This window comes from Xiphias gladius, chromosome 2 (genome assembly GCF_016859285.1).
Source record: "Xiphias gladius isolate SHS-SW01 ecotype Sanya breed wild chromosome 2, ASM1685928v1, whole genome shotgun sequence".
In the NCBI taxonomy this organism is placed as follows: Eukaryota; Metazoa; Chordata; class Actinopteri; order Istiophoriformes; family Xiphiidae; genus Xiphias; species Xiphias gladius.
This window is the reverse complement of record NC_053401.1, coordinates 18,427,159-18,452,205: the sequence shown is the minus strand read 5'-3', so window position 1 is coordinate 18,452,205 and position 25,047 is coordinate 18,427,159. Positions and strand designations below refer to the sequence as shown.

The 25,047-nt window shown below is 38.1% G+C and overlaps 1 protein-coding gene across 1 annotated transcript in view; it reads right to left on the bottom strand.

The window, feature by feature from the left end:
* Nucleotides 1-25,047, bottom strand: part of ipo8 (importin 8) — a 48,863-nt gene that overhangs the window by 10,690 nt on the left and 13,126 nt on the right. The window contains exons 10-19 of the mRNA XM_040153216.1: nucleotides 20,649-20,765; nucleotides 20,399-20,488; nucleotides 18,344-18,509; nucleotides 17,948-18,108; nucleotides 17,631-17,756; nucleotides 17,445-17,511; nucleotides 12,333-12,458; nucleotides 11,243-11,340; nucleotides 11,032-11,127; nucleotides 6,891-7,111 (exon numbers count right to left, since the gene is read on the bottom strand). Coding sequence (XP_040009150.1) covers nucleotides 6,891-7,111; nucleotides 11,032-11,127; nucleotides 11,243-11,340; nucleotides 12,333-12,458; nucleotides 17,445-17,511; nucleotides 17,631-17,756; nucleotides 17,948-18,108; nucleotides 18,344-18,509; nucleotides 20,399-20,488; nucleotides 20,649-20,765 — 1,268 coding nt within the window. The remainder of the gene's footprint in view (nucleotides 1-6,890; nucleotides 7,112-11,031; nucleotides 11,128-11,242; nucleotides 11,341-12,332; nucleotides 12,459-17,444; nucleotides 17,512-17,630; nucleotides 17,757-17,947; nucleotides 18,109-18,343; nucleotides 18,510-20,398; nucleotides 20,489-20,648; nucleotides 20,766-25,047) is intronic.

The following is a 25,047-nucleotide window of genomic DNA, read 5'->3' as shown; positions in this document are numbered from 1 at the left end:
CTTCTTAATAAACCTTTTCTTGATCCAGGTGTTTTAGCCAACTATAGACCTTACTACTCTCTAAGATCTCTCTAAGAAAGCTGTCACCAATCAGTCGTGTGACTTTCTACATAACAATGGTTTATTCAAGTATTTTCAGCCAGGATATAGAGTGCATCATAGTGCAGAGACAGCACTGGTGAAAGTTACAAATGCCCTTCTAATTGCATTGGACAAAGGACATGTCTCTTTACTTTGCCCCAAAGGGAAAGAGCCATATTGTTTTTGTGTCAGTTTATTATTATTGTGTGATTGCTGCCAATGCTGTCTCTTTATAATTTATTCTTCTTCTTCTGAATTTTTTTGGAAAACTACTAGTCCTACACGCTTGCAGCTAGAAACATGGTTCCAAAGCTAAAATTTTAAGGAAGTTTAGGGAATAGCTGCTATTACTTTTGGTGCAGATAACTGTAATGGTTGATTTTATATGATTTTTTTAATTAATTCTTTTGGAATGGTTTTCTATGGGGAATGAGCAAAACATGATGGAACATAATGGATATCTCAAAAATTATAAAGGCTACAAGACTAAAACTTGGTGAACAGCTTCACCATCACTCAGTGTTTCACATGCTAAAAATTGGTAGCAATAGCGCCACCAAGTTGTGATAAATGAGCTAAAAATTATTGCAATATGTTTTCGCTATTATCTCTTCTTATACAAGAAAAATTCTGGTGTCGATGGATTCAGTGGATAATGCTGATGAGATTAATTTAGGCCACGTCAATTTGCATACTACTAATTTTTCACCAAATTGGTACACATCATGTTTGGACGACCCCGTACACTGCTCATATGTTTGATTTGAGATATCAGGTATCGTTTTTTCATGAATTGCTAATAATTTTTTCTGAGTGTGATCAAATCAATTCAACCTACTGTAACTGTTGAATGCTTCATCCAATTGCAACAAAATTTGACTTATATGTACAGACTGAGACCCAGATTAGACTCCCAATTTTCATACAATTTTTCCACTAAAGGGAGCTATGGTAAAGAAACGAAAATTGCTTAATACAAATCGCTACTACTTCCAGATAGTGATGACTAAAAACATGGTTCCACTTTTAATATATCAAGCATGACAAGGCCATATTAGCTTGTAGACAGCTTGTTGATATATCTCATAGTTAACGAGTTATTAGTTATTATTAGTTTTTTTTTTTTTTTTTTAAATGAGGAGTGCATAAAATCACTAACATCTCAAAAAAGTGTAAAGACTACAGAATTGAAACTTGACAGACAGCTGGCCACTGGTGAAATGCTCCACATAGTCAGAAATTGCTGTGACTACGCAAACGTGTGGCAAGTTACAAAACTATTTTGTATGTTTTTTAGCCATTAATAGGTTTGCAACTACTATTACTGTTCAGGTTGATAGGCACTGCACTCCTGCATCAATAATGCAAATACCTGAAATGGTAAGACTGTGGAATCATCTGCTCAATTCGTCAGAAAATAAGGCAACAGCAATCACATGCATTTTCTTCAGGAAATGCAGATTTTCTAGTTATTATTATATTTCTGCTGAATTGGCTTAAATTGCCGTGAGCTGTAATGAACTAGAAATATGAAACTTTGCCCAATAACTCGAAATAATGTGCAAGGGCCTCACAAGAAACATAAGCCCAATCGACCAGATGGTGGCACTGTAATTAAAGCGCAATAATGCAATTTTGGAAGGACACGCCCCTCACACCGTATGTCCAACTGACCTGAAACTTGACACACAAGTCCAACCCAATGTGCTCTACAAAAAACCACTTGGACCACAGCAGTCTGCCATGATAGATTTTCTGCCATTTTGAATTTTTTTGAAAAACATATTTTTGATCTCCTCCCAAAACGTAGGTCCAATCGCTACCAAATTTTCTGCAGATCATCATTGGACCAAGCTTATTAAAAGTTGTACAAAGCTTGGTGATATTCTTATTTAGTTTTCAAGATAATGACCAATAAACTTCACACGGGTGGGGCTCAGCAAGAAATTGGCCATAATTCGTTAATGATCTGTTCAGTGATCATTAATCTTGGTAGATATTCTGAGTCTGTGTTTGTGAACAGGCGTACCAAAATGTTTTGAGCCTGACCCATAATGGGCACCACGAATACCAAAAAAATGTAGCTTCAAAACCTGCTGGACAGAATCTCACCAACTATGATGAACATATTCTGGGGGCAAGTATTAACCAAAATCTGAAGTGACATACTGATGTGCCACCTATCATATATAACTCATCACTTTGAGCGATCCTAAGGGCAAATGGCGGAACTACTGAAATGCTACAGACTTTGTGATGATGACACAAGTGAGTGATTGGTGTCACTCCTTTAAACAGAATTAAACTAGCTGAAGTGACTTTGCCTAGCTTTTTTAAGCCTGAAGCCCGCTTGTTGCTGCTTGCGGCTTTAATTTTGGCCGATTGAGCTGCTTCCTTCTGTTGAGCGCAAAAGGGCTTGAACTTGGAATCGCCGCTCACAGTTATATTGACATCTTAGTGCTGCATTTCACACCATTGATCATCACATCCTATCACAGAGACTGAAACATTTAATTGGAATTAAAGGATCTGCATTAAGCTGGTTTACGTCCTATTTATCAGATTGATTTCAGTTTGTACAAGTTAATGATGAATCCCACGTACACAAATAAGACACATAGTTCCCCAAGGTTCTGTGCAAAGACCAATTCTATTCACCTTATATAGGCTTCCTTTAGGAAATATTGTTAGGAGACATTCCATAAGCTTTCATTGTTATGCAGACGATACCCAACTCTAATTGTCAGTGAAGCCTGATGAAAATGATCAGTTGGCTAAACTTTAAGCATGCCTTAAAGACATAAAGACCTGGATGACCCACAATTTCCTGCTATTAAACTCAGACAAAAGTTATTGAATTTGGCCCCAAACACATCAGAAACACATTATTACTCTAGATGGCATTTCCCTGGCCTCCAGCACCATCGTAAGAAATCTCAAAATTATGTTTTATCAGGATATGTCCTTTAACTCCCACATAGAAAAAACTTAAAGGAAGGCCTTTTTTCACCTACGTAACATTGGAAAAATTAGGTACATCCTGTCTCAAAAAGATTCAGAAAAACTATTCTGTGGATGGATTATTACAATTCCTTATTATCAGGCTGCCCCAACAAGCCCATCAAGACTCTCCAGTTGATCCAAAATGCTACAGTGCGAGTTCTGACAGGAACTAAGAAAAGAGATGTCTATGTTATCTTCTCTGCATTGGCTCCCTGTAACATCCTGAATAGAATTCAAAATCCTCCTCCTCACCTGCCAATCCCGTAATGGTCAGGCACCATCATATCTTAAACAGCTCACAGTACCCCATTAGAACAGGAGAACACAGCGCTCCCAGAACGCAGGCTTACTTGATGTTCCTAAAGTAAAATGGGAGGCAGAGCTTTCACCTGTCAGGCTCCTCTCTTGTGGAACCTTCTTCCAGTTTGAGTCCGGGAGGCAAACACCCTTTCAACGTTCAAGAGTAGGCTTAAAAACTTTTCTTTTTAATAAAACTTAGTTATGCTGCTATAGGCCTAGACTGTTGGCGTAGACCCATGATGCACTGAACTCATCTCTTCTCCTCTCCCTCTCCATCTGTAGACTTTCATATCCCATTAATGCATGTTACTAACTTGGCTTCTTCTATCTCCAATAGTTTTGTGCTTTCTTGTCTCTCTCCTCTCTCCTCCTGTCGCTTTCTGCAGGTATTTCTGCCTCCGGAGCTGTAGAGTCTGGATCTGTGATTACAAGCCACCCACCCACCCACCCATGATCTTGCTCAACAGCCACTGCTACAATTATTATTATTAGCCTTATTATTACTATTATTATTAGTCTTATACTAAGTCATATTACTACTCTTATTATTAGTCCTATTACTAGTTTTAATATTATTATTATAGAGATGGCTGCCTACTCAGCGCCTGGTTCTGTTCAACGTTTCTACCTGTTACCTGTCATGGGGAAATATTGGGTCTCTGTAAATAATAGTCTACTGAGTACGATCTAGACCTGCTTTATATGAAAAGTGCCCTGAGATAACTTCTGTTATGATTTGGCACTATATAAATAAAACTGACTTGACTGTCAGCAGAGAGTCTGACAGTGAAGTGTACCCTGTCTTTTTCTCTTAATTTCAACTCAAATTTTCATCTGGTTCTTTCCCTGTTCTCTGAACACTAACAGAAAGTGCAGTATATAAGACTAAGTACACAGGTGTAAACGAGAGGAGTAAGATGAGTAAAACTGGGCAAGATAAGACCAATGACTAATCAACTACTGTTGACAGTTGTGTAGCAACATATGCTGGCCTCAGTCCCTAGGCTATTAAAGAGTTTTTGCTATGGATATTCATAGTTATGAACCGAAAACATCTCCCTTCCTGCCTTCCCACGGTTAAGCCATTACTGTGGGATACTGTGGGATTTTTCTCCAAAAAACATACCAGCTTTTAGCAAGTCAGAGAGATCTATGACATGCTCATGGGTCAAAAGGTCAGAAGGCAAATGAGATTAAACAACCAACACCTCATCAGCGGAGTTCATCCCACCATGATAGGAGTCATCTTTGATTAATATTTGTCTATTACTTCCCTCGAAGAAGACAACATGAAGAAAAAAAACCTGATTATCATTAAGGTGTGAGCCACACTATGGACCCACTGGACACACACACACACACACAGTCACTCCATTCCTCCCCCTTTTTCTCTCTCCCTCTTTCTTAACAGATACCTACCATAAATCAAAGGCCACATTCCTGAGGAAATGTAATAGGAGATATCCCCTTTTCAACACATCTGAAATAATATGAAAATTATTTTCAAACTAATCTGTAATTCCGGTAATATTACTCAGTAAATGTTTTATGTAATTTAGATCAATCCCCAGATTTCTATGCTATAGAATGGCCGAAATGTGAAAAGCAAAGTTTAAGGGAATATCAACCATTTGACCATACTGCCAGCATCCTCAATACAAGGTAACAGGCATTAAACTTTCACAATGTTGTCTTTATTATTATTAATCAAAGGACTGTTGTATAATCTCTATTTATTCATTATTAGTTTTAGAAACCATTTTGTACTGTTATTTAGTGAATTAACCACTTGCAGTATGATGAAGTTTTTGAATAATGTATTAATGAATACAAATAATTATCACTCAACTTTGCAGGCCTACAAAAAATTTTAGCTTCTTTTAGCTCATTGTTTTGGAATAACTTCACACTTATTGTATGGTTCAATGTCATTGCTCTATTCAGTCTTGTTTCCAGTGGCAGCAACAACAATGTACACTACTTGCTCAGCAGTAAACAGCAGACAGACACAGTTAAAGATTAGCTGGTGAACATAGTGGAGCATGTAGCAGCTGAAGAGACGAGTGGAAACAAAAAACAGAGCTAAAAGACAGTAAATATCGTATTTAAGTTTTTCAGGTTGACAGGAATGCAACTCTGCCGAATGTGTAAATAGGCAACTGTTTGCTAACAAGATAGCAAGAACAAGAGATGAAACTAGCATAGTAGTTGTGTCACACCATCCAAATTTAAACAACCATCCCCTGCTGGAGTTTTAACTGTGGTGCTGAAATGATTAGTTGATTAATTGATTAATAGGCGATGACAGAAAAATGATCAGCACCTACTTTGGTAAACGGCTAATCATTTGTGTCATGTTTTAAGCAAAAGTAGTGAAAAAAATGCCAAAAATTCTCTTGATTCCAGCTTTTCAAATGTGATGATTTACTCCTTTTCTTAGTCACAGTGCTTTGTAAAACTATTATCTTTAGGTTGAACTAAAAAAAGACATGAAGAGGTCACCTTGGGATCTTGGAGGTTTTTTGCCGTTTTATTGACTATGCAATTGGTCTGCAATTCAGTCGATAATGAAAATAATCACTACTTGCAGCCAACGAATAAATTGCAATTAACTGCTTCACCAATTAAATGTGACACGGTTTGCAGTCAGTTGTGACACTGGAGATGATAGTATAAATACATTCCCTTGAATCAACAATTTAACTGTCTGGTTAGCGACTGAGCGCACAAGTAGTCACAATGTCACCAAGTTGCCAGCCCCACCTACTTCATGTCAATGTGCAAATGCATTTCCTTGTGTCACTTTTTAGCCTGACCATGCACTAAAGGCTATGATATGTCAGGGCTGTGTCTGTCAGCTTGTTGCAGAGTGCCTCTGCTCCCAGTTGACCAATTTAAGATGTTTATCATACAAGTTGTTGTTATTTTTCTAAAACTGAAATGTGTCCTGTTGTACAAAGCTAATTTGACAGCTCCCTACAAGTCAAAATAATATTTATATAGACAAAATACAATGCAATCAACATATCTAAAATAGTATTTCCTTTAAAACCATGACAGAAAAATGCCGTTCTCATTTTGTCCAGATTGATCTACCTAAGGGGTTTTCAATGTCTGACACTGTGTGTCCCCCTCAGACAAAAGTGTACAGTGTACCCATGGATATACAGACACCTCTCACTGGATTACATTGTTATTGAAGAAAACTTAAAAACCTGACGATTCTGAGGCAAGTTCTGGGTCATAAGGAACATCTTTCTATGATTTCTTAGTGGATTTATGGACGTTTAATTACAATTGACATCAGAGATAATGATATATCTAAGAGGTGTAAGTCATATTTGAGTAAGAATTAGATTTGACTGAGTTATAAAGCTTTCAAAAGTACCTTAATTGCCTGTTCCACTATGCGTGTTGATAAGTGGGACCAACTAGAATATCTATCTTCCCTAACCATCTGATGATCTACCGTAACCATTTGAAAACTACAGGAGCCTTCTCCTCACCCCAGGAAGAACTCGGTGTCATTCATCCATTGGTTGATGAAGTGGGCAGTAATAGGCTGCGGGTTGTGTGGAAAGTGCATGTTGTCCAGAGTGTGGATGAGCAGGGCTGGGTTGTAGTATAGAGCAGCGATGGCCACCTGCAGGCACATGGTTCTCAGCTCACTGGACTTAACCCCCCTCATCAAACGCTCCAACACTGCCTCCACAAACAGAGGGATGCACTACAGCAGGGAAACACAGAGAAATCAGGCTGCTGTTACTCCTACACTTCAGTTTTGTTGGCTAAAACCATAGTGGAAATTTACCCTCCAGTTTTGTATTTGGTTTGTTTAGGGTCACACAGCATAAACACACACACACACACACACACACACACACACACACACACACACACACACACACACACACACACACACACACACACACACACACACACACACACACACACACACACACACACACACACACACACACACAATTCAGCCAAAACAACATTAAAACTGGTAACTGGTTTTGCTGTTCTAGATAGAATTAGGATTAGAAAGACAAAAAACACCCAAAGATTCACAAGATGCAGGTCAACCAAAAGCATAAACCTGAATGAGCTTAAGTTTGCCACCTTCTTCCCTTCTGAAGAAGGCTTTTCCTTGAAATATTTTGAAGCATTTTCCGTGATACTTTGAGGGCTGGTCCAGCTGTAAAATTATTCTCACTGCAAACAATACTAAATCAAAAAAAAAAAATCTTGTGTTTTTAATGAAATTGCCTCATACATAATTGGAGTGAAGCAGCACCGACATGATTAGCAGTTCGAGATGGCTGTTTTGTTTACTCAATCAAAATAAAATTAATGTCATAATTTTGAAAACCAAGTGACCATTTAAGAGTAAAAACCCCATACATTCACTGATAAGCACTTCAATAAATAAAGATAAGCTTCCATTTTCTTTGTTTCATTAACTTTAGAAATTAACACTTCAGCAACAAACAAACACCACTGTCACAGTTATTACGGAGTGTATTTTGGAAATAGGCATTTATAACATTTTACTGGCTAACATAGAGCATATTTCTAACATGGTTGCATCTGAATTTGAGTTTAACCTCTGCTCCTCTAGTTAAAAGAGTAGCTCAGCTTTTTTTTTAATTTGCTTTCTTTCCAGGAGTTAGATGAGAAGATCAATAAGCAGGGGGAAACACATTCATTATTTCTGATGATTAACTAGATATGCTAATTTGGAAGTAGAAATCTTTTTATCAGTATTGTGTCTTTATTCTGATGGATTACCAAGTATGTTAATTAAATTTTAATGTGTTAGTTAAGTTTTAATTTGGCTCTTTTAAAACCTGCAGATACCTTGAAACAAAACAGTAAATGTTTTGTGGATTGTATGAAAATACAGTGGCATGAAAAATTTTGAGCACCCCTGGTCAAAATTTCAGTTTCTGTGAGTAGTTAAGCAAGTAAAAGATTCCAAAAGGGATAAAATTAAAGATGGCACATTTCTTTAATATTTTAAGCAAGATTAGTTTTTTATTTCCATCTTTTACATTTTCAAAATAACAAAAAAGGAGAAGGAGTCAAAAAAAAGTAAGGGCACCCTGGATAGTCAGTACTTAGTAACACCCAATTTGGCATCTTCAGCCTTTTTACAGATGGTGTGATGTTAGCTTCCAGAATTTGCTTGTATTTAATTGAATCCATTCTTTCCTCTACCAGCGAAATATTCCCCGTGCCACTGGCTGCATAACAAGCCCAAAGCATGATCGACCCACCCTCGATCTTAACTGTTGGAGAGGTGTTCTTTTCATGAAATTCTGCACCCTATTTCTCCAAAGATAACTTTGCTCATTGCAGCCAAAAAGTTGAATCTTAAATTCATCAGTCCACAGGACTTATTTCCAAAATATATCAGGCTTGTTGAGATGTTTCTTTGAAAACTTCTGACTCTGAATTTTGTGGTGAGGATGAGGAAGGATTTTCTTCTGATGACTCTTCCATGACGGTCATATTTGTGCAGGTGTCGCTGCACAGTAGAACTGTGCACCACCACTCCAGAGTCAGCTAAATCTTCCTGAAGGTCTTTTGCAGTTAAACTAGGGTTTTGATTTGCTTTTCTAGCAATCCTATGAGCAGTTCTCTCAGAAAGTTATCTTGGTCTTCCAGATCCAATCTTGACCTTGACCGTTTCTGTTAACTGCCATTTCCTAATTACATTACGACCTGAGGAAGTGGCTACCTGAAAACACTTTGCTATCTTCTTATAGCCTTCTCCTTCTTTGTGGGCATCAGCGATTTTAATTTTCAGAGTGCTAGGCTGCCGCTTAGAGGAGCCCATGGCTGCTGATTGTTGGGACAAGGTTTGAGGAGTCAGAGTATTTATAAAGCCTTGGAATTTGCTTCACCCGACCTTTTCTAGCGAATTTTTCTAGCCAGTTATCCTTTTTTTCAGTCTAAAATTATACAAAACAAGAAATACACCAATCTTGATCAAAATGTTGAAAGAATGTTTTATCTTTAAATTTATGCCCATTTGGAGATCAGTTCATCTTCTAATTACTGAACTATTCACAGTAACAGGCGGTGACAAGGGGTGCCCAAACTTTTTCATGCCACTATAAGTCTTTGACCTCCATACAACGTTCAGAGAAGAGACTGATATCAATCTTTGTCTCTCTCTCACCATTACTGTATTTGTTGAAAAGTATGATGATGGATAGTGAAAGCACACAATAGAGATGAGAATGTTTCATCAAATACTCGGCAGCTTGTAAAACTGATGAAGCCAGGTGGAAAAACATGCTGCTTGCTTTATTCTTATGCAGTTGAAGTAATGGTTCCAGTGTCACAGAACTGAAGTCCCTGGAGATTATGAAGAAAGCACTGGTTTGCAGTTGTGGAATCTCACGGTTACATATTGGATGATGTCACACCCAGCTGCCATGTTAGCGGAGGGGTGATGTAAACAACAACGAAGATGGCATATGATAACTCCCCGGTTATGTAGTATGGATGTAGCCCAATGGCTAACAGTTCATGTCCGGTCTGCAGAAACATTCCTTTATGGTAATGTGACCAGGGTGAAAGCCGTCAATGGTAGTGATAGGATCTGGAGTATCTTCCTGTAGCCATGTCTCTGTGAAACACATAACACTACACTCATAGAAGTGCCTCCTATTCCTCACTAAGGCCGTTAGCTCATCAATCTTATTGTCCAGTGATCTGGTGTTACCCATGATGATAGAAGGGAAATATGCTCTTCTCCATCAGTCTCTGTTGTCTGGACCCAGCTCTCTTCCCTAGTGTCTTTGTTCCTCCTCTGCATCCTCTGTATGTCCTCCTCCTGATTTCTGCGGGCATGTCTGTTGCTCTGGTCGCCATGCCGGCTGGCTTCAGTGCAATCAGCTGGTCCCTGGTGTAAAAAATGTGACCTTGGAGTTGCTGTGCAACGGTAGTCTAGCTGATTGTAAACACATAACACTAAACTCACTGCAAAGTAATTCAATGCTGAAAAAAAAGCCAGAACTCTTTCTACTGGCATTTTTACAGAGGGCATAGCTTAAATAAGTTACTAGTAAACATTTAAACAAGTATGACAAAAAAAAGAAAGCTAAAACTTTGGAAAAGTAAGAAGATGAGCAGGATCAATTGCAACGCCTAAATGCACACTCAGCGCATATACTGTGGATTTTTCAACTATTTTTTAAATAGATAAACACAGTGCATACATATTTGAAATAGCTAAAAGTGATGGATAAATGTTTGAATTAGCTAAAAGTAATGGGTAAATAGATAGATAAATATACTTAATTAATGCTTGAAGTGTCAACTTAGGCCACTCTAAGTGGTAGTACAATGCAAATGCAACTTGACCAACCAAAACATTTACAGTTCAGTTGCATGAAAATTTATTTTAACAATATCAACTTCTGTATAATTAAGAGTGTCAAAAAGCATTCAGTTTAAAATGAATTCAATGAATACGTTTGGAACGTGATGTTGGTCTCAGTTGTGGGGGTACATCAGACAGAAAAGGTTGGGAACCACTGTATTAAATGTATGATAAATGTTTTATGTTAGTCACTCTGGTGAGTAATTACATGGAAATGAAAGTCTGTACTGTACATGGCTGTTTCTGACCTGGTCGATGCCTCTGCCTCTGCACTGCAGGATGATGACCTCCAACAGTTTGGCAGCATGACACTCTGCGTCCTCACCTGCATCTATGGTCAGTACCTACAGCAGTTCAAAGTTAAAAAAATAGTCGACCCGTCAAGGTTTAGCAGCAATGCTGGACAAACCGTGTCTTTGTTCAGATTTTATGTAACATTTGTGACATTTATAGTCTGACCTTTTTGCACATGCTGTAGATGACCTCTAAGTGCTTTGGGTTGGACAAGAGCATGTCTGTATCCACGGTGACGTAGTTGTGCAAAAGAGGCATCATATCTGTAACACAAACACAGACTAGTGCTAGTTTGCTGAAAATTACAGTTTGATTGCTTTCACCATTGGTATACTTATGCTACTGTGACCTTTCTCAGGATATGTAAAGTACTGCGGCTTTGTGAACAAGCTAGCATATGTTGATTGGTCTACTGCTAACGAGCTAACGGTACTGGCACCTGCGGTGAAGTCACTGCTAACGCTCAGTCAGAGCTAGTCAACTTCAGAATTACTAGTCCAGACAATTAGCAGTTGTCACTTTAATTTTATAGCTCAAATAGTTGCATTTTCCTTAAAGCTGCACTCATCATTATTTCTATGTAAACAATGTATCAAATGGCGAAATGTCATGTGACAGGTGTAAAAGGTGTCAGTCATAGAGACGAACCAACTCTGCAATTCTATGAAATTCTATGGAGCATTTAATATTTTCAGGTGATCTTCCACCCCACAAACTCTGTTCTCATCAACCTTTTATGCAGCAGCAGCAGGCAGCTGTTTTCAGTAAAAGCTCTGATAACACCACAATACACTACCTGTCCAACACCAACTAACAAAGTTAGCAACTAGCTGATGAGCATAGCATTTAGCCAATAATGAGACAGATATCTTACTCAATTGGTGGAGAAAAATAGCCAGAAATACGACCTCAAATAAATACTTTGCTCTGTGTCTGCTGGATGTATAAAAAGGCATATGTTTGTTAGGCATACCAACTTTATCTGTCTGGTGTAGTGACTTAACAGTATAACGTGATATGTTACCATACTGTATGTCAAAGTAGTTGTCACAGCTTGTTCTGCTTCCCCCAAGTGATTTAATGTACAAAGGCTAAAATTCTATTAAGATCATAACTGTTAGATATTTGTAATAATAGGGAGTGGTTTAGATTTTATAAGCAATGACTTTAGCCAGTATTTGGTAGCAGCTGAGTGTTTATGATACTGCAATAGACTCTGTGTACTGTTAGTATCATAAGTTTGTGTGTGAGGTACCTGTGAAGTAGTCAAAGCAGTCGTGCTGGAAGACCTCATACAGGACACCCAGTAGCTGCCACATTTGGGGGGAGATGGTCTGACAGGTGAGGCCGAATGCCAGCGACAGGATTTCCTCATAGAATTCTGCAGAGAGGACAAGCAAAGATTGTTAATATATCTCTCACACACCTTCACAACATATTTTTCAACTAGAGTGGAAAATCAAAGTGAAAAGTATAAAGTTAGAGAACAAAGAAAGGAAGTGGACAGCATTGAAGTGGACAGAATTATGACAGTTATTGAGATGAATAAGGGATGAACTAATCTGACTTTTTCTCTTCCAATTCTGATTCCAAGACTGATTACAGATTCGATACCAGTCCATTTTCTTTCCCCAATTTAAACTCTGTAATTATCACTGTGTGGAACTGACAGGGATCATTCTTCTATGTGTAAGGAAACACAAGTAGATAACTATACATCACTTCTTAACTGTAAGCAGAGGCTATGAGTTACTATTTATTTAGTGACATTGGCTCTCTGCCAAAAAAATGAATAGATCACAACAAAAAAGAGGGTGGGGCTTTTTTTGTGAGACAGAATAATCAGTGCCAGAATAATAACTGCTAGACCATATTGCAGTAAATAAGGCAACATTATACAACAAGGGATTGCTATGATGAAAAAAATTCAGTATTCATTCAGGCTAATACCCAATCTTCTCAACAAGGTTCACATCAGCACTGACACGGATCCAGCAGAGCAGGGGGCTCATTTATAACCGCTGCATACACACAAAATGTGGCTGGAATCCTGTCTCCGCCACTTTAGTTAAAATTTGTGAGAATAATCCTGATGGGAGAATGTGTATACGTTTACGTAACTCTGACCCATGCACACGAACAATTTGGAGACACAGACGGTAAAGTAGTGAACTGAAGCCAGATTTTATAATGACCCTTCCAGTGGTTTAATTTCACTTTATATTAAATGAATAATCACACATTGTGATCACACATTGTGATTACATTACATTGTGCCACTTGTGTTGTTTTTGTGCTAGTAAGACACTAATTATTTGGTAAGCACCTCAAAACCTAACCATTCACATCTGTTACTCATTATAAAAATATTACTAAACTTCTGAGCGCCTAGCACTTGATCATCTCCCAATTACCCAGCCTTCTGGGCTCAGAGGAGAAGGCCGGGCCGTATGATGCTCACACTTGGTCGCAGGTTGTGGTTGTGGTGGTCACCACAGCATGGCTGAAATGCTGAGGATGAAGCCATAATGCATCAGGTGGCAGATTCTAAACAGTCTGGCTCCCCTTTCCCGAATATCCTGATTTCTTTTCTTCTCAACCACATTAACTCAGAAATAATTATCAGATTTCTTTATAGAACTGGAAAACTGAGCGTTTCTCACAAAGTCTTCTAATAGTGTGAATATTTCACCAACTATGATTTTAATTAGTTTTCGGATACTTTTTTGAACAAAATCGCTTCAGTGAACACTTGACTGTGCTGTCTGGGGCCCCAGGCACAAAGAGTGTACTGGAGACGCCATGGGCTGCCAGTCCACCTCTCCTGCCACCCCCTGCATTCATCAACAACTCTGGAAATGGGAGAAACATCTGTATGCTGGATTTTGACGTCAAATACACCGTTTATTGTGTTTTTTAGATATTGAGTGCGTCATTTAATCAGTTATGTACGTGTCTATAGCGTGAACTTCAGTGTCTCTGTGTCTCCGCTGGTCAGTCCACACTCTAACGGTGTGCAACAAAGTGTTTAAGGCATCTACCTCCATGCCTGACCCCTTTGCTTAATTTTTACAATTGCTCTTTTTGTTGCATAACAGCTGCTGCAGCCCTCGGCCATGAAAATGGATGTATATCAATATTCACGATTGATATTTATTAACCACTTATGATTCATTGTGGGAATTTTTTGGATGGAGCATGAGGCTTGTCAACACATTTTCAAGTTGATTGTGATTTTTAAAGGGACATTTTTATAAGTTTTATAAACTTTTTTTTTTTTTTCCTTTTTTTGGCGTGCCCTTTTCTGTCTTTTGTGCACACGGTATGGGTCCTACGCACAGCTTTATATATGCTGCCCCCATGATCCTGCTCAACACTCACTGCTACAATTATTACTTTATTATTATTACATGCCATGTTCTCTAGGTGACCATTCAACTTCCTTTTCCTTAAGATACTAGATTCAAATCACATGTTAATGCCACATGTAAATGATGGTTAATGACATCTATACAGGGTGACCACATTGTCAAGAAAAAAAAAAAAAAAAAAATCAGCCCCGCAAATTGAAAGGTCACCTTCTTCCGCCTCTTACTGCTAGCTTAAGCAAGACTGGCAGTAGCTAGTAAGTCTTCCCTCGCAAAAAAGGGATAGAAAATAAATTACGCCTGTCAATGGTATGACCTATGACATACCATTTTTTTTGACAAGTTCTACAGCAAGACCTATCTAATTCGAATACTGAGATCTGATCACAGTGTATGCAGAATCATCATAACAAGAGAACTTGTTAAAAAGAAATGATAACCAAGGATAAATATAACACCTGAGTTTTAATTATCCTTTAAAATACAGATGCAGGTCTTTCATGAGCAGATGGAAAAAAGAATGGTAATCATAAATGGAAAAAGCAAAGGCAGGTGTACTTAACATCTTAAGATCTAGCTTTGTATTCTGACATTAAAAAGTGGAACCATGAATCAAACAATGTGTGCCGCCATCTACTGGTTGAAAATGTAATCTTTCATTGCCAGATGTGCCTCTACCCTGCACTGTGTCAGCACAGGAGAAACAAACAGCTCAAATAGTAAATACAGAGCGGCAGCAGTTGTACAGAAGCTGTAATGCCCCTTAGGAGGGTTTTTTGTGTGATTATGGGAACCTCACTAATGTATTCCAACCCTCCTCCCCCTCCTTGGGGATCCATACAATAAAGGGTAAAGCACACAGCTAAACTGTATTGTTTATGTGTATGTGAGTGTGGAGTGTGGTCTAGATTTCCTGAAGAAAAATTTTGCTTGACCTCTCTGTCTTTCATTTTGTTAATTATGACCCTCTCCTGCTGTTTTTTTCTGCCCCTGCCTGAACACAGCTTTCCATTCTGGCAGCCCTGGGTTATCAGTTAATCCCTTCATTACCAGAGTAGGCTGGATCCAATCCTCCGCGAGGCAAACCGCTCTAGTTACCAGGATTACAGACACACAGACAAAGACAAAGACAAAGACAAAGACACAGACACAGACACAGACACAGACACACACACAGACACACACACAGACACACACCAGCTCCTGCACTTTCATATGCATCCACACACATGCACTTACGCACTGTCGGTATAAATAACAGCATGCATTTAAAAAACACATACGTACACACAAACACAAACACACACACACACACACACTCTTCCATTAGTTGTGATGACATTCATTGACATAATACATTCCTTAACCCCTTACCCTAACCTTAACCATCACAAATAAATGCCTAAGCCCAACCCTTACCCTCACCCTATCCAAGATCGAATTCTAACCTGAACCCTAAAAACAAGTCAAACTGGTTCTTGCAAAGTTAGCCATACTCAAACACACCTGTATATACGTTACTTGAGGGGACAGAGCTTTGACTTAAATTCATTCTCTGGAAACTAACCCTGACCTTAACCATATCCTCTACACCCAAAACCCCAACCCTTCCCCTGACCTTAAGTTAAATTTAAGGACAGGTTCACAATATTTCATGTCTGTCTTAAAATTTTAGAGATCATTTCTTAAAGCAATGTAATTGTAATTGAAGGAAAACATCAGTTTTTTATCAAACTAATAGAGTCATAAAAAATTATGAAGACACAGTAGTGTCAAAATGTAGGTCTCTTTCCACTATGATAGGCCGTAAATCAATCAGTGTGCTCTAATCCTTTCTTTCTTCTACACTTTTCTGATATTGCTCCGAGAAGCACCTGATTCAGCGGCACATTGCTGCAAGATGCACAGAGAATTCCTTTTCCCACAGTATTTATTTAGCCTTTATTTTAGCCAAAAGCGGAAATTAGAAGTTGAAATATTGCCAAAACCTTTTTTGTTTTTATGCTCAGCTGAGATCTGTGTGGAGTAATGAGGAGGCTGTAAACTTCGTCAAATGAATGCGTGAAACATACATAAATTCCATATATACATCATGCTTTCAACATCATTTTTGTCTGAGGTCTGACTGACGCTCTTTAAATGATGTCATTTCCTTATGTTCTCTTCTTCTGCAGTAGTCTAATTGCACCCAACAGGAGAATCAGCTCCACCAGCTATTCATCTCGATACGCCTAACTCCTAATATTCACATAACAATAGTGGATAGAAATGCGCATTAATATGAACTTTCTCTTGCTGACTTTCTGGAAAGAGTTCAAATTTGTGCTAAATTTGGATGGAAACTTGACTATTATTTTTACATTAGAAATGTTTGCATTGATTATTACATTCAAATCATGGAATGAAGATGAATTAAAGAATAGAGAAACACATGAGGTTAATAAAGCAAACAAACTGCTTTTTTCCCTTTTCTGTTTTATTTATTTAACTTATTTTAACTTTATTAACTTTCAAAGGCAGTTGTGTATATATTCACTGACTAGTTTCTTACAGTACAGGCTTTAGTGCAAGTAGCCTTACTGGCAAGAACGCAACCGAGAAGTACCATACCAATGCTTTCGGCTACCTTCTGTGACATGACCATTGCTTTGCGCTCAGTAGCAGTCCCTGAAGATTCTCCCCTTTGTCAGCAAAAATAGAACTTTTAGCTCTGTCATCATGCCAGCGAGTAGTAACCAAAATCTACAGCTTTGAGAACTGTAGTTACCTTTGGGTAACAGCAACCAAAGGGGACCGTAGCAGCACGTCAAGGAGCAAATGAACTCATTAAGCAACCTTGTGATGAAGTAATTAGCAGCTCCACATTTTCGAGACGAACTATGAACGGCAAAATGTCGATACCTCTGGAATCTGAATTATGGAATCTGAGTATGCATGTGTGTGAGTGAGTGTGTTCATGTAAAAACACTGGAAGTCTAGCGCACACACACCTGCCATACCTATGATGGGCTTCTGCAAGACCAGGCCGATCACCTGCAAACAGATTCCTTCTAGCTGCTGAGTGATCTGAAAGATGAAAAAAAAAATCAAATATCAAATTAAAAATACTATGGAAACAGCAAATCATTTTTGTTATCTTCTATTAAGTCTGCATGTGTATGTATGTGTGTGTATGTGTGTGAGACCTCCTTGTGGTCCTCCATGACAGTGAGGATGGTGTCGATGGTGCTAAGGATGCCAAGAGCCATGACAGTCTTGTCCTCGTTCTCCTCATATTCCTCACTCTGAAGGACCCTGGTGAAGATTTCCGCCTGCCAAACACATTTACGCGCACATACGCACGCACCATGGCATGCGAGCACACACGCACACACCCGGAGGTTACACACACCTCAGAACAACATTAAATCATATCTTCTACAGTAACCAACAGAGACCTGAAGACAAAGAGATACATACAGATACATACAGAAATCATAAGAAATGTGTGTTGTGTTCCTACCAGGTTCTGTGTCATGTCCACAGCGATGGCGGCAACCTCCTGGTTGTACTCACAGATCATCTTCTGAATGACGTTGGTCAAATCATCATTCTCTGTCTCTTTCACCACGTGCAGCAGCTCCTGCATGACCGGCCGGATGTACGGCCTGATGTACAGTTTGGCTACACAAATAATACATACGTGAAGACTGGGCAGTTGTGTAAAATTTTATATATATATATATGTATATATGTGTGTGTGTGTGTGTGTGTGTGTGTGTGTGTGTGTGTGTGTGTGTATTCAGATTTCCACATAAGCGGTTATATTGGTCTAAGACAGCAGTTTCGGCTGGTTGAAGCATTTGATAATAATATCAACCTTAAAACAGTAAAATAACATCCATATTTGTCCACAGACCTTGTTCCTGGTTGCTGACCAATGTCTGCAGAGCAATGGCAGCCTCCACCTTGACGGGCATCTCTTTGTCATCAATCAGGTCCTGTTTGACCAACTCGACAGCATTCCTCAGAACCAGCTCATCGTGGAAACGCAGTGGGCTGAAGCAGTGGAGCACCCAGCATGACTGCCAAAACACAGCAGAGATCAGTGGAAGAATAGAACACCTGGACACATCTCAGTCCATCCACAGTGTTCCTAGATCTCCAAAACCACCGCTACAAGTGTCCACTGCTGTTGCACCAGGTGTGTCAGTGTGGATTACAAGCACAAGGAGCTAAAGGGACTTAAACACTGACTCACATTGACTGAATGGAGGACCCAACAGGACTGCAGGGAGGAGAGCCAAAGGATAGTTAAAGCATTAAAAAACCGTTTATCCATGTAAACTTACTTTAGTGACCAAAACAACATGAAAATTAAACAAATGCATGTGTTGAAATTTTTCACATACTATAGATGCAGGCTTCACCAAGCAGTGCACCAAGGGCTCATGACAGCAATTAAAAGCACCCTTATTGGAGCTAAAAAAACAGAAACGAGCCACACTGTTGAAGATGTTTGACAGGACCATGTGTCTTCTGGTCCATGACAATTATAATGTAATTTCTTCAGCAACAGTGTGGCGCCATCTGCTGATGACACTGAAGCACTAGTTCAAGTCACAAGTGTAATTTACATGCATATGGAAATTATCTGAGCAAGCATGACAACTCTTTACTCTTCTTGCAGTAGTTCTTTCTCTAGTGCACACATATTCCTGTTCACTTCCGACGGTCCATTATTCTCATGTCTCACTTCATAATCGTCTTCATTCGAAAACCAGATTTTAAAAAAGTTAAATCAGCTTCCACAAAACAAAATTGTGTCACTGTGCAAATACTTATGGACCTAACTGTATGTTATCGCTCTCTGCTTGTCAATGCGGTCTATGCTGCAACTTTGTCCTTAGACCACCCCACTGCCACCAGTGTCAAGGCCCCCTCTATGGCTCAATTGGGCATCTCAGATTGGTTGCTATTCATAGGGCTCTATGCTTATACATCTCTTTAATCTATGGGGTCGACTGATTGAAATTGAATTGAAATTAATTGAAAGCAAATTAAATTCAGTTGAAGTTGAAGCATTGGAGTTAGCTGAATGCTTCTTATCTAAATCTTTTTTCTTTTTTTTTTTCCCATGTCTCACTTTATTACAGTCACAATTTAACAATGTAATGTGGAACAAACTCCATCTAATTTTAACCTTAATCTTAAAAAGTCAAGTCAGCTCTCAAAACAACAAAATATAATTACAGAATTTTGTAGTGTAGGCAAGTTGAGAGAGATTAAGTCATTGGCAAATTACAAATTATTTATCATTTCAGCACACTGAATCATCTTTAGAGTTTAGACAATGATGAACTTGATACCAATATATTTATATTCTACTCACCAGTGGTATTTTCAGTGGTAGTTTCTAGTAATCTATAGGTCTGCAAGTCCAGGGGGAAAGGGCACATGCTACTGCTTTAGGTAATTAGAAATTTTACAAAAACTAGATGTTAAAATAAATGAGAAAAATATAGTAATTAGTCACAGTTATTAAATCAAATTCAAAGCTCAAATATCTTAGTAGTAAATCAGAACTGTGAAATAAATTTCCATTTTGTCACTTTTACTTACTGTGGGCAATTCAGAGGTCAGACTTTTCTGGTATAGTGCTTTGAAATGAAATGTGGATCAAATATTTATATCCACTGCACAGTATGGCCGCCAGCAGTGAAATTTCTGTCAGCATCCAAATGATTCAATGTCCAATATGAGAAAAAATTACAACAGCACTAACAGTTACTCTGACCTACACAATATCATCAGAGAAACAATAATCATTTAATACTTGGGATGTACAGGCGCTATCTGGGTTTAAGGCTTTTCCCAGAGTAGGGAAAAGTCTGTCTCTTAGTGACATACTCTAAAACAGAATAGAGAGATAAAAAAAGGAACCCTGTGAAGGACGGATGGAAGGTACACTCACTCTGGCTCGCAGGTAACCCATAGGAGAGTTTAGCAAAGGGAAGACATAGTTTTGAAGCATTAGCTCCATCTGCTCTCTGTACATCCGCTTCTATAGAATCACACACAACAAAGCATAGCACAGAACAGAAGTTATTAAATCAAGTGAAAAGCAGGAAGATGATTCAATATAACAGTCTTTAAAGGTTCCATCTGATCTTTTCTACAGGAAAACAAAATTAAAAGTCACACATATCTGTGGATGTGTGTACCTTCAGTAAAAGCTCAGCCAGAGCGCCGATGCAGTGCAGTGCTCCGTCCTTCCTGCGGGGGTCAGTAGAGGGGTCCATCAGTATCTGATGACAGAACTCCATCATCTGAGGAAGAATCTGCCAAGAAAGAAGCACAAGGATTACTTGTAGAAAAAGGCTGAAGCATAAAGCATAAAGCTTATTATTAGGTTTATTCATAACTTGTTTGCAAAAATAACTACGTAACATGAGCTCTTCGTTAACTTTAGCTAAAGCTATAGCTGGCCAAAGAGCATTGACGCTTGCCTCAACTTGCTATTCTTTATATAGCCTAAAATGTTTAACATAGTTGTAAATTGTCACATTTCAGACTGTGATTTTTGGTCCGCGTGTTTTGCATGTTGCCGTCTGTTTACTGTTGACCACAGCATAGTCTTCATATCTGAATGTAACGATCTGAGGTGTCATCTGTTGTCTGCACTGCAAAATGCACCTTTCCCTCCTACTCACGCAACATGATTGGCTGCTATCAGACTGATTCATAGTATATCTGTTGTCAGGAAAATGAAAAGTTAATTCATCGTCCGCTTTTTATCACATTTTTTAAAAACAATTATTTGAGTTTCTATAGAAATCTACAATTAACTTTCCAACCATAACAGACTACAACACAGTCTGATAAAGAGAATCCATGAACAGATAACACACAAACTAACAAAACTTCACACAGATACACATACATATATATGCATAGATAAACAAATAACAATACTTATTATTGTAAAGGTCTATGGTCAGATCATTATGTTTGTTTCTTTTTTTAAATAGTTTCTACAGATGTCAAAAATTCATTTAAAAAAAATTAATATAAAAATACCAAATTTTGAAAAAAATCCTTAGGTTTCCCTGTAATGTTGTTATAAAACCTATCAAGCATCAAATCAAATTTGAAAGCCCAGTCCACCACTGTGAAGGAGTTGACAAAACTGTGGATATCCAGTGGATAGCACTGCATTTCCTAGCTGCCAATTGTGCAAGATCAACACGTATTTTACGTTTATATGTGACCTCCACCTATCTTGTCTGTTAGTATCTAATAAAAAAAAGTCTAGGATTTAATAATACAATACAAGTTCTTGCAGGGAGATAAAATATCGACAACTGTTTTCCAAAATTCTGTAAAAAGGTCACAAGACCAAAATATATGGACTAAACTACCTAATTACCTCTTTCAACATAAAAATGACTTTTCGCTTTTCATTTTATGCATCTTCTCTGGGGTATAACACATTCTTTGCAGCATCTTAAAAAGAATGAACTTAAGTAATAATTACATGAACATTTATTAACTGAAATATTTAGAGACCTCTTTATCAATTTCTGTTTGGCAATCATTTTCTCTTTTCAACCTAACATTGTCTGTATTTTTGGCTGTACAGTAGCTTCAGAAAATATTCAGACCCCTTCACTTTTTGCACACTTTGCGTCAATCTACAGTCAATAATCAATAATTACAAAGTGAAGACGTGTTTTTAATAATGTTTGCAAATTTATTAAAAACTATTATTAATTTATCAAAAAGTGAAATCTCTTATTTTCAAAAGTATTCAAACCCTGAATTCAGTACATTGTAGAACCCTGTTTGGCAGCAATTACCGCTTGTAATATTCTTAATATTCATATTTGCATTATTTATTATAATTAATATAACTATAATTGATGATAATAATAATAATAATCATCACCTTAATATTTCTCGTCTAAATTATCCTTTTGTTGTTGAGATAAAACTGGCATTGTGCCTTAAATATAATGCTCACAGACACTCATCTGGTTGTGAAACTGATCTGTAAAGATCAGTGTAATATACTGTGAACTCGAACAGGATCCATAGTAATTTGTCGATTTTATTCTTTAATGTTAAGTATGTTCCTCTCGGACTTCTGGTTATGGCAGCAGGTTAGAAAGACAATTCTTGTCAGTGTCTGACTAGCAAATAAAATATACACCCTCTGCAATTTCCTCTCAATAAGAGGGGAAGTTATTTTGGGAGGAGATTTTAACTGTGCACTAAACCCCAATATTGATCTAAATGTTAATCAAGACTCTTTACACATCTATCTAGGGAAGTAATTCTTAACTTTATGGATGAGTTGGGCCTTTGCGATATCTGGAGGGATTGTACCCCAGATAAGAGGGAATTCTCCTGTTATTCAACTACGCAAAAGACATTTTCACAATTAGATTTCTTCTCGATTTCTAGGAATTCACTCTCAGGAGTTGAGAAAAGCTTTTACAATAGCATAATCATTTCTGACCCTGCTACAGTATCTATAGAATACAGTACTACTAAAAAATTTTGTGGACCTTAGCCATGGTCTCCTACAGATGTTGCACATGCTAGAATTCTCCCTGCAAAATGACCAGCACTCAAAACATTATACATCCCTATAACTCTTGTGAACATCGAGAGACGAACATAACGAAATAATAACAGTAACAAAATGATTTGAACCACAATGTCATTATATTCCTTACAGTATTTCGCAACCATAGAGGCATATCCTTCTCTCTACAAAGAGTAGGGCCCTTTGAGATGGCTGCATAACAGTTACAGTCATAACTAAAATTTTCTGCATCCAAACAACTTTACATAGTTTAGGAGTAAGATGTAGTAGTTAAAAAACTTCAAATTAAGTCAAAGTGACCGGTTATACAATGTAAACAGGCCAATAAGTAGAATAAGAAAAAAAACTATGACAAACGTATCTCCATCACTGTTTCAATTAGGCTTTTGCCCATCTTTCATTCATCTGAAGGGGATCTCCATTTGAATATCTGCAGTTTTCTTTGTACTGCATCTTGGAGGTTTTTCTTTGCTTGTGGCACTGTATCACTCGTGTTTGAAGTTCCGACGCATCGGCCCCCCGCTACCTGCAATGTGGATAAGAGTTGAATTTTCTGTTGGCCGGGGCTGGCTGGGGCAGGTATGATGATAACTGGAAATCCACTAGAGCCATGTCTCCTGTCGCCTCTGCTGCGCTCTGATACAGGCGGGTGCCGTCACTGTAGAAAACCTGTGCTTTTGCTGGGTACATAAATTTAACCTCAATATTTTCTTCTATTTTGACCTCCATATCATTTGGAAATCAAGCGAGTCCCTCAGTAGGTTTTCTAGGAAACTACAGATGTTTTTATCCTCCACCTCTTCGGGTATGCCATAAATCCGATTTAACCCAGAAAGCCTGTCCTTCCTGTTCAATCAGTTTAGTCTCCATTCTGGTCTGGCACTGTAAGAGCTGTTTCAGTGGCACTGCTGCTGCCTGTAGTGCTGTATCTGCTACATCGATTTGACCCTCAGTCTCATCAAGACTGTTGTTTGTTCTGCACAGTTCTGGTTTAATCTCTGTAAACTCTTTATTTATTGTTATGCCTCAAGTCCCTGAGTTCATTCAGCATACTTTGTTTGCTAGCATCACCTGCTTCATCTTCTTCACTCACCTCGTGGGTTGCGGAGCTAATTCAGCTTTCATTGCTTCGTGGTATCCTATCATCAATGTTTGCTGTCATAGACAGTTTTCCTGCTTCTTGTAGCAACCCTGCTTTCCATCATGTACAAAAACACACAATGTTATATTAACTAAAATCTTCTCAAGAGTATTTTACCAAGCCTTCAGGGAGCACAAAAATCAACTTGCAACCTTGGGAGTGACCCAGAGGTAGGTCTCTGATATTATACTTTTATAAAAAAAAGTCTGGCACAGTCCCTACCAACACATGAAGGTGAATATCACAAAGTCTGATATTCTGTATCTTAGAAAGACTGAAAGAGACAATCCACCAGTAAGGAATACATTTCATAATTCACCTTGTGACTATTTATTCGGGAATAAAAATCCCTCCAGACATAAATGACCTCTATCTATTTCAATCCATTCCTTTAAACCCCCAATCTAATCTATTCACTAAATTGAAAGAAATAATAACTTACTTTATTGTGAATAATAAACGCCCAAGACCTAGGACTCCAAGCTCCAAACTTTCCCTGGTAGCTATTATTGGGCAGCCCAGGATAGAGCAGCCATGCATTGGTACTCAGACAATCCTACAATACTCTGGGTATTGATAGAAAATGCCACTTCTAGATTTAAACTGATACAATTTAAATTGATCATGCGTACATATAAAAGTCCCTCCCTGTCACATCACTTTGATAATAATAATAATCCTGATTTATCTATTAAATGTAGCCTCGAAAAAGGCACATTACTCCATTGCCTTTGGAACTGCCCAAAAATTAAAACATTTTGAACTTCAACTTCACAGTTCACTGATCAATCACTGATCATTTTAGCTTTTGTCCAACAAATGTCTAAAAATATTTGTGACATTCTTTTGTGTTTATTTACAGATTTTTAAA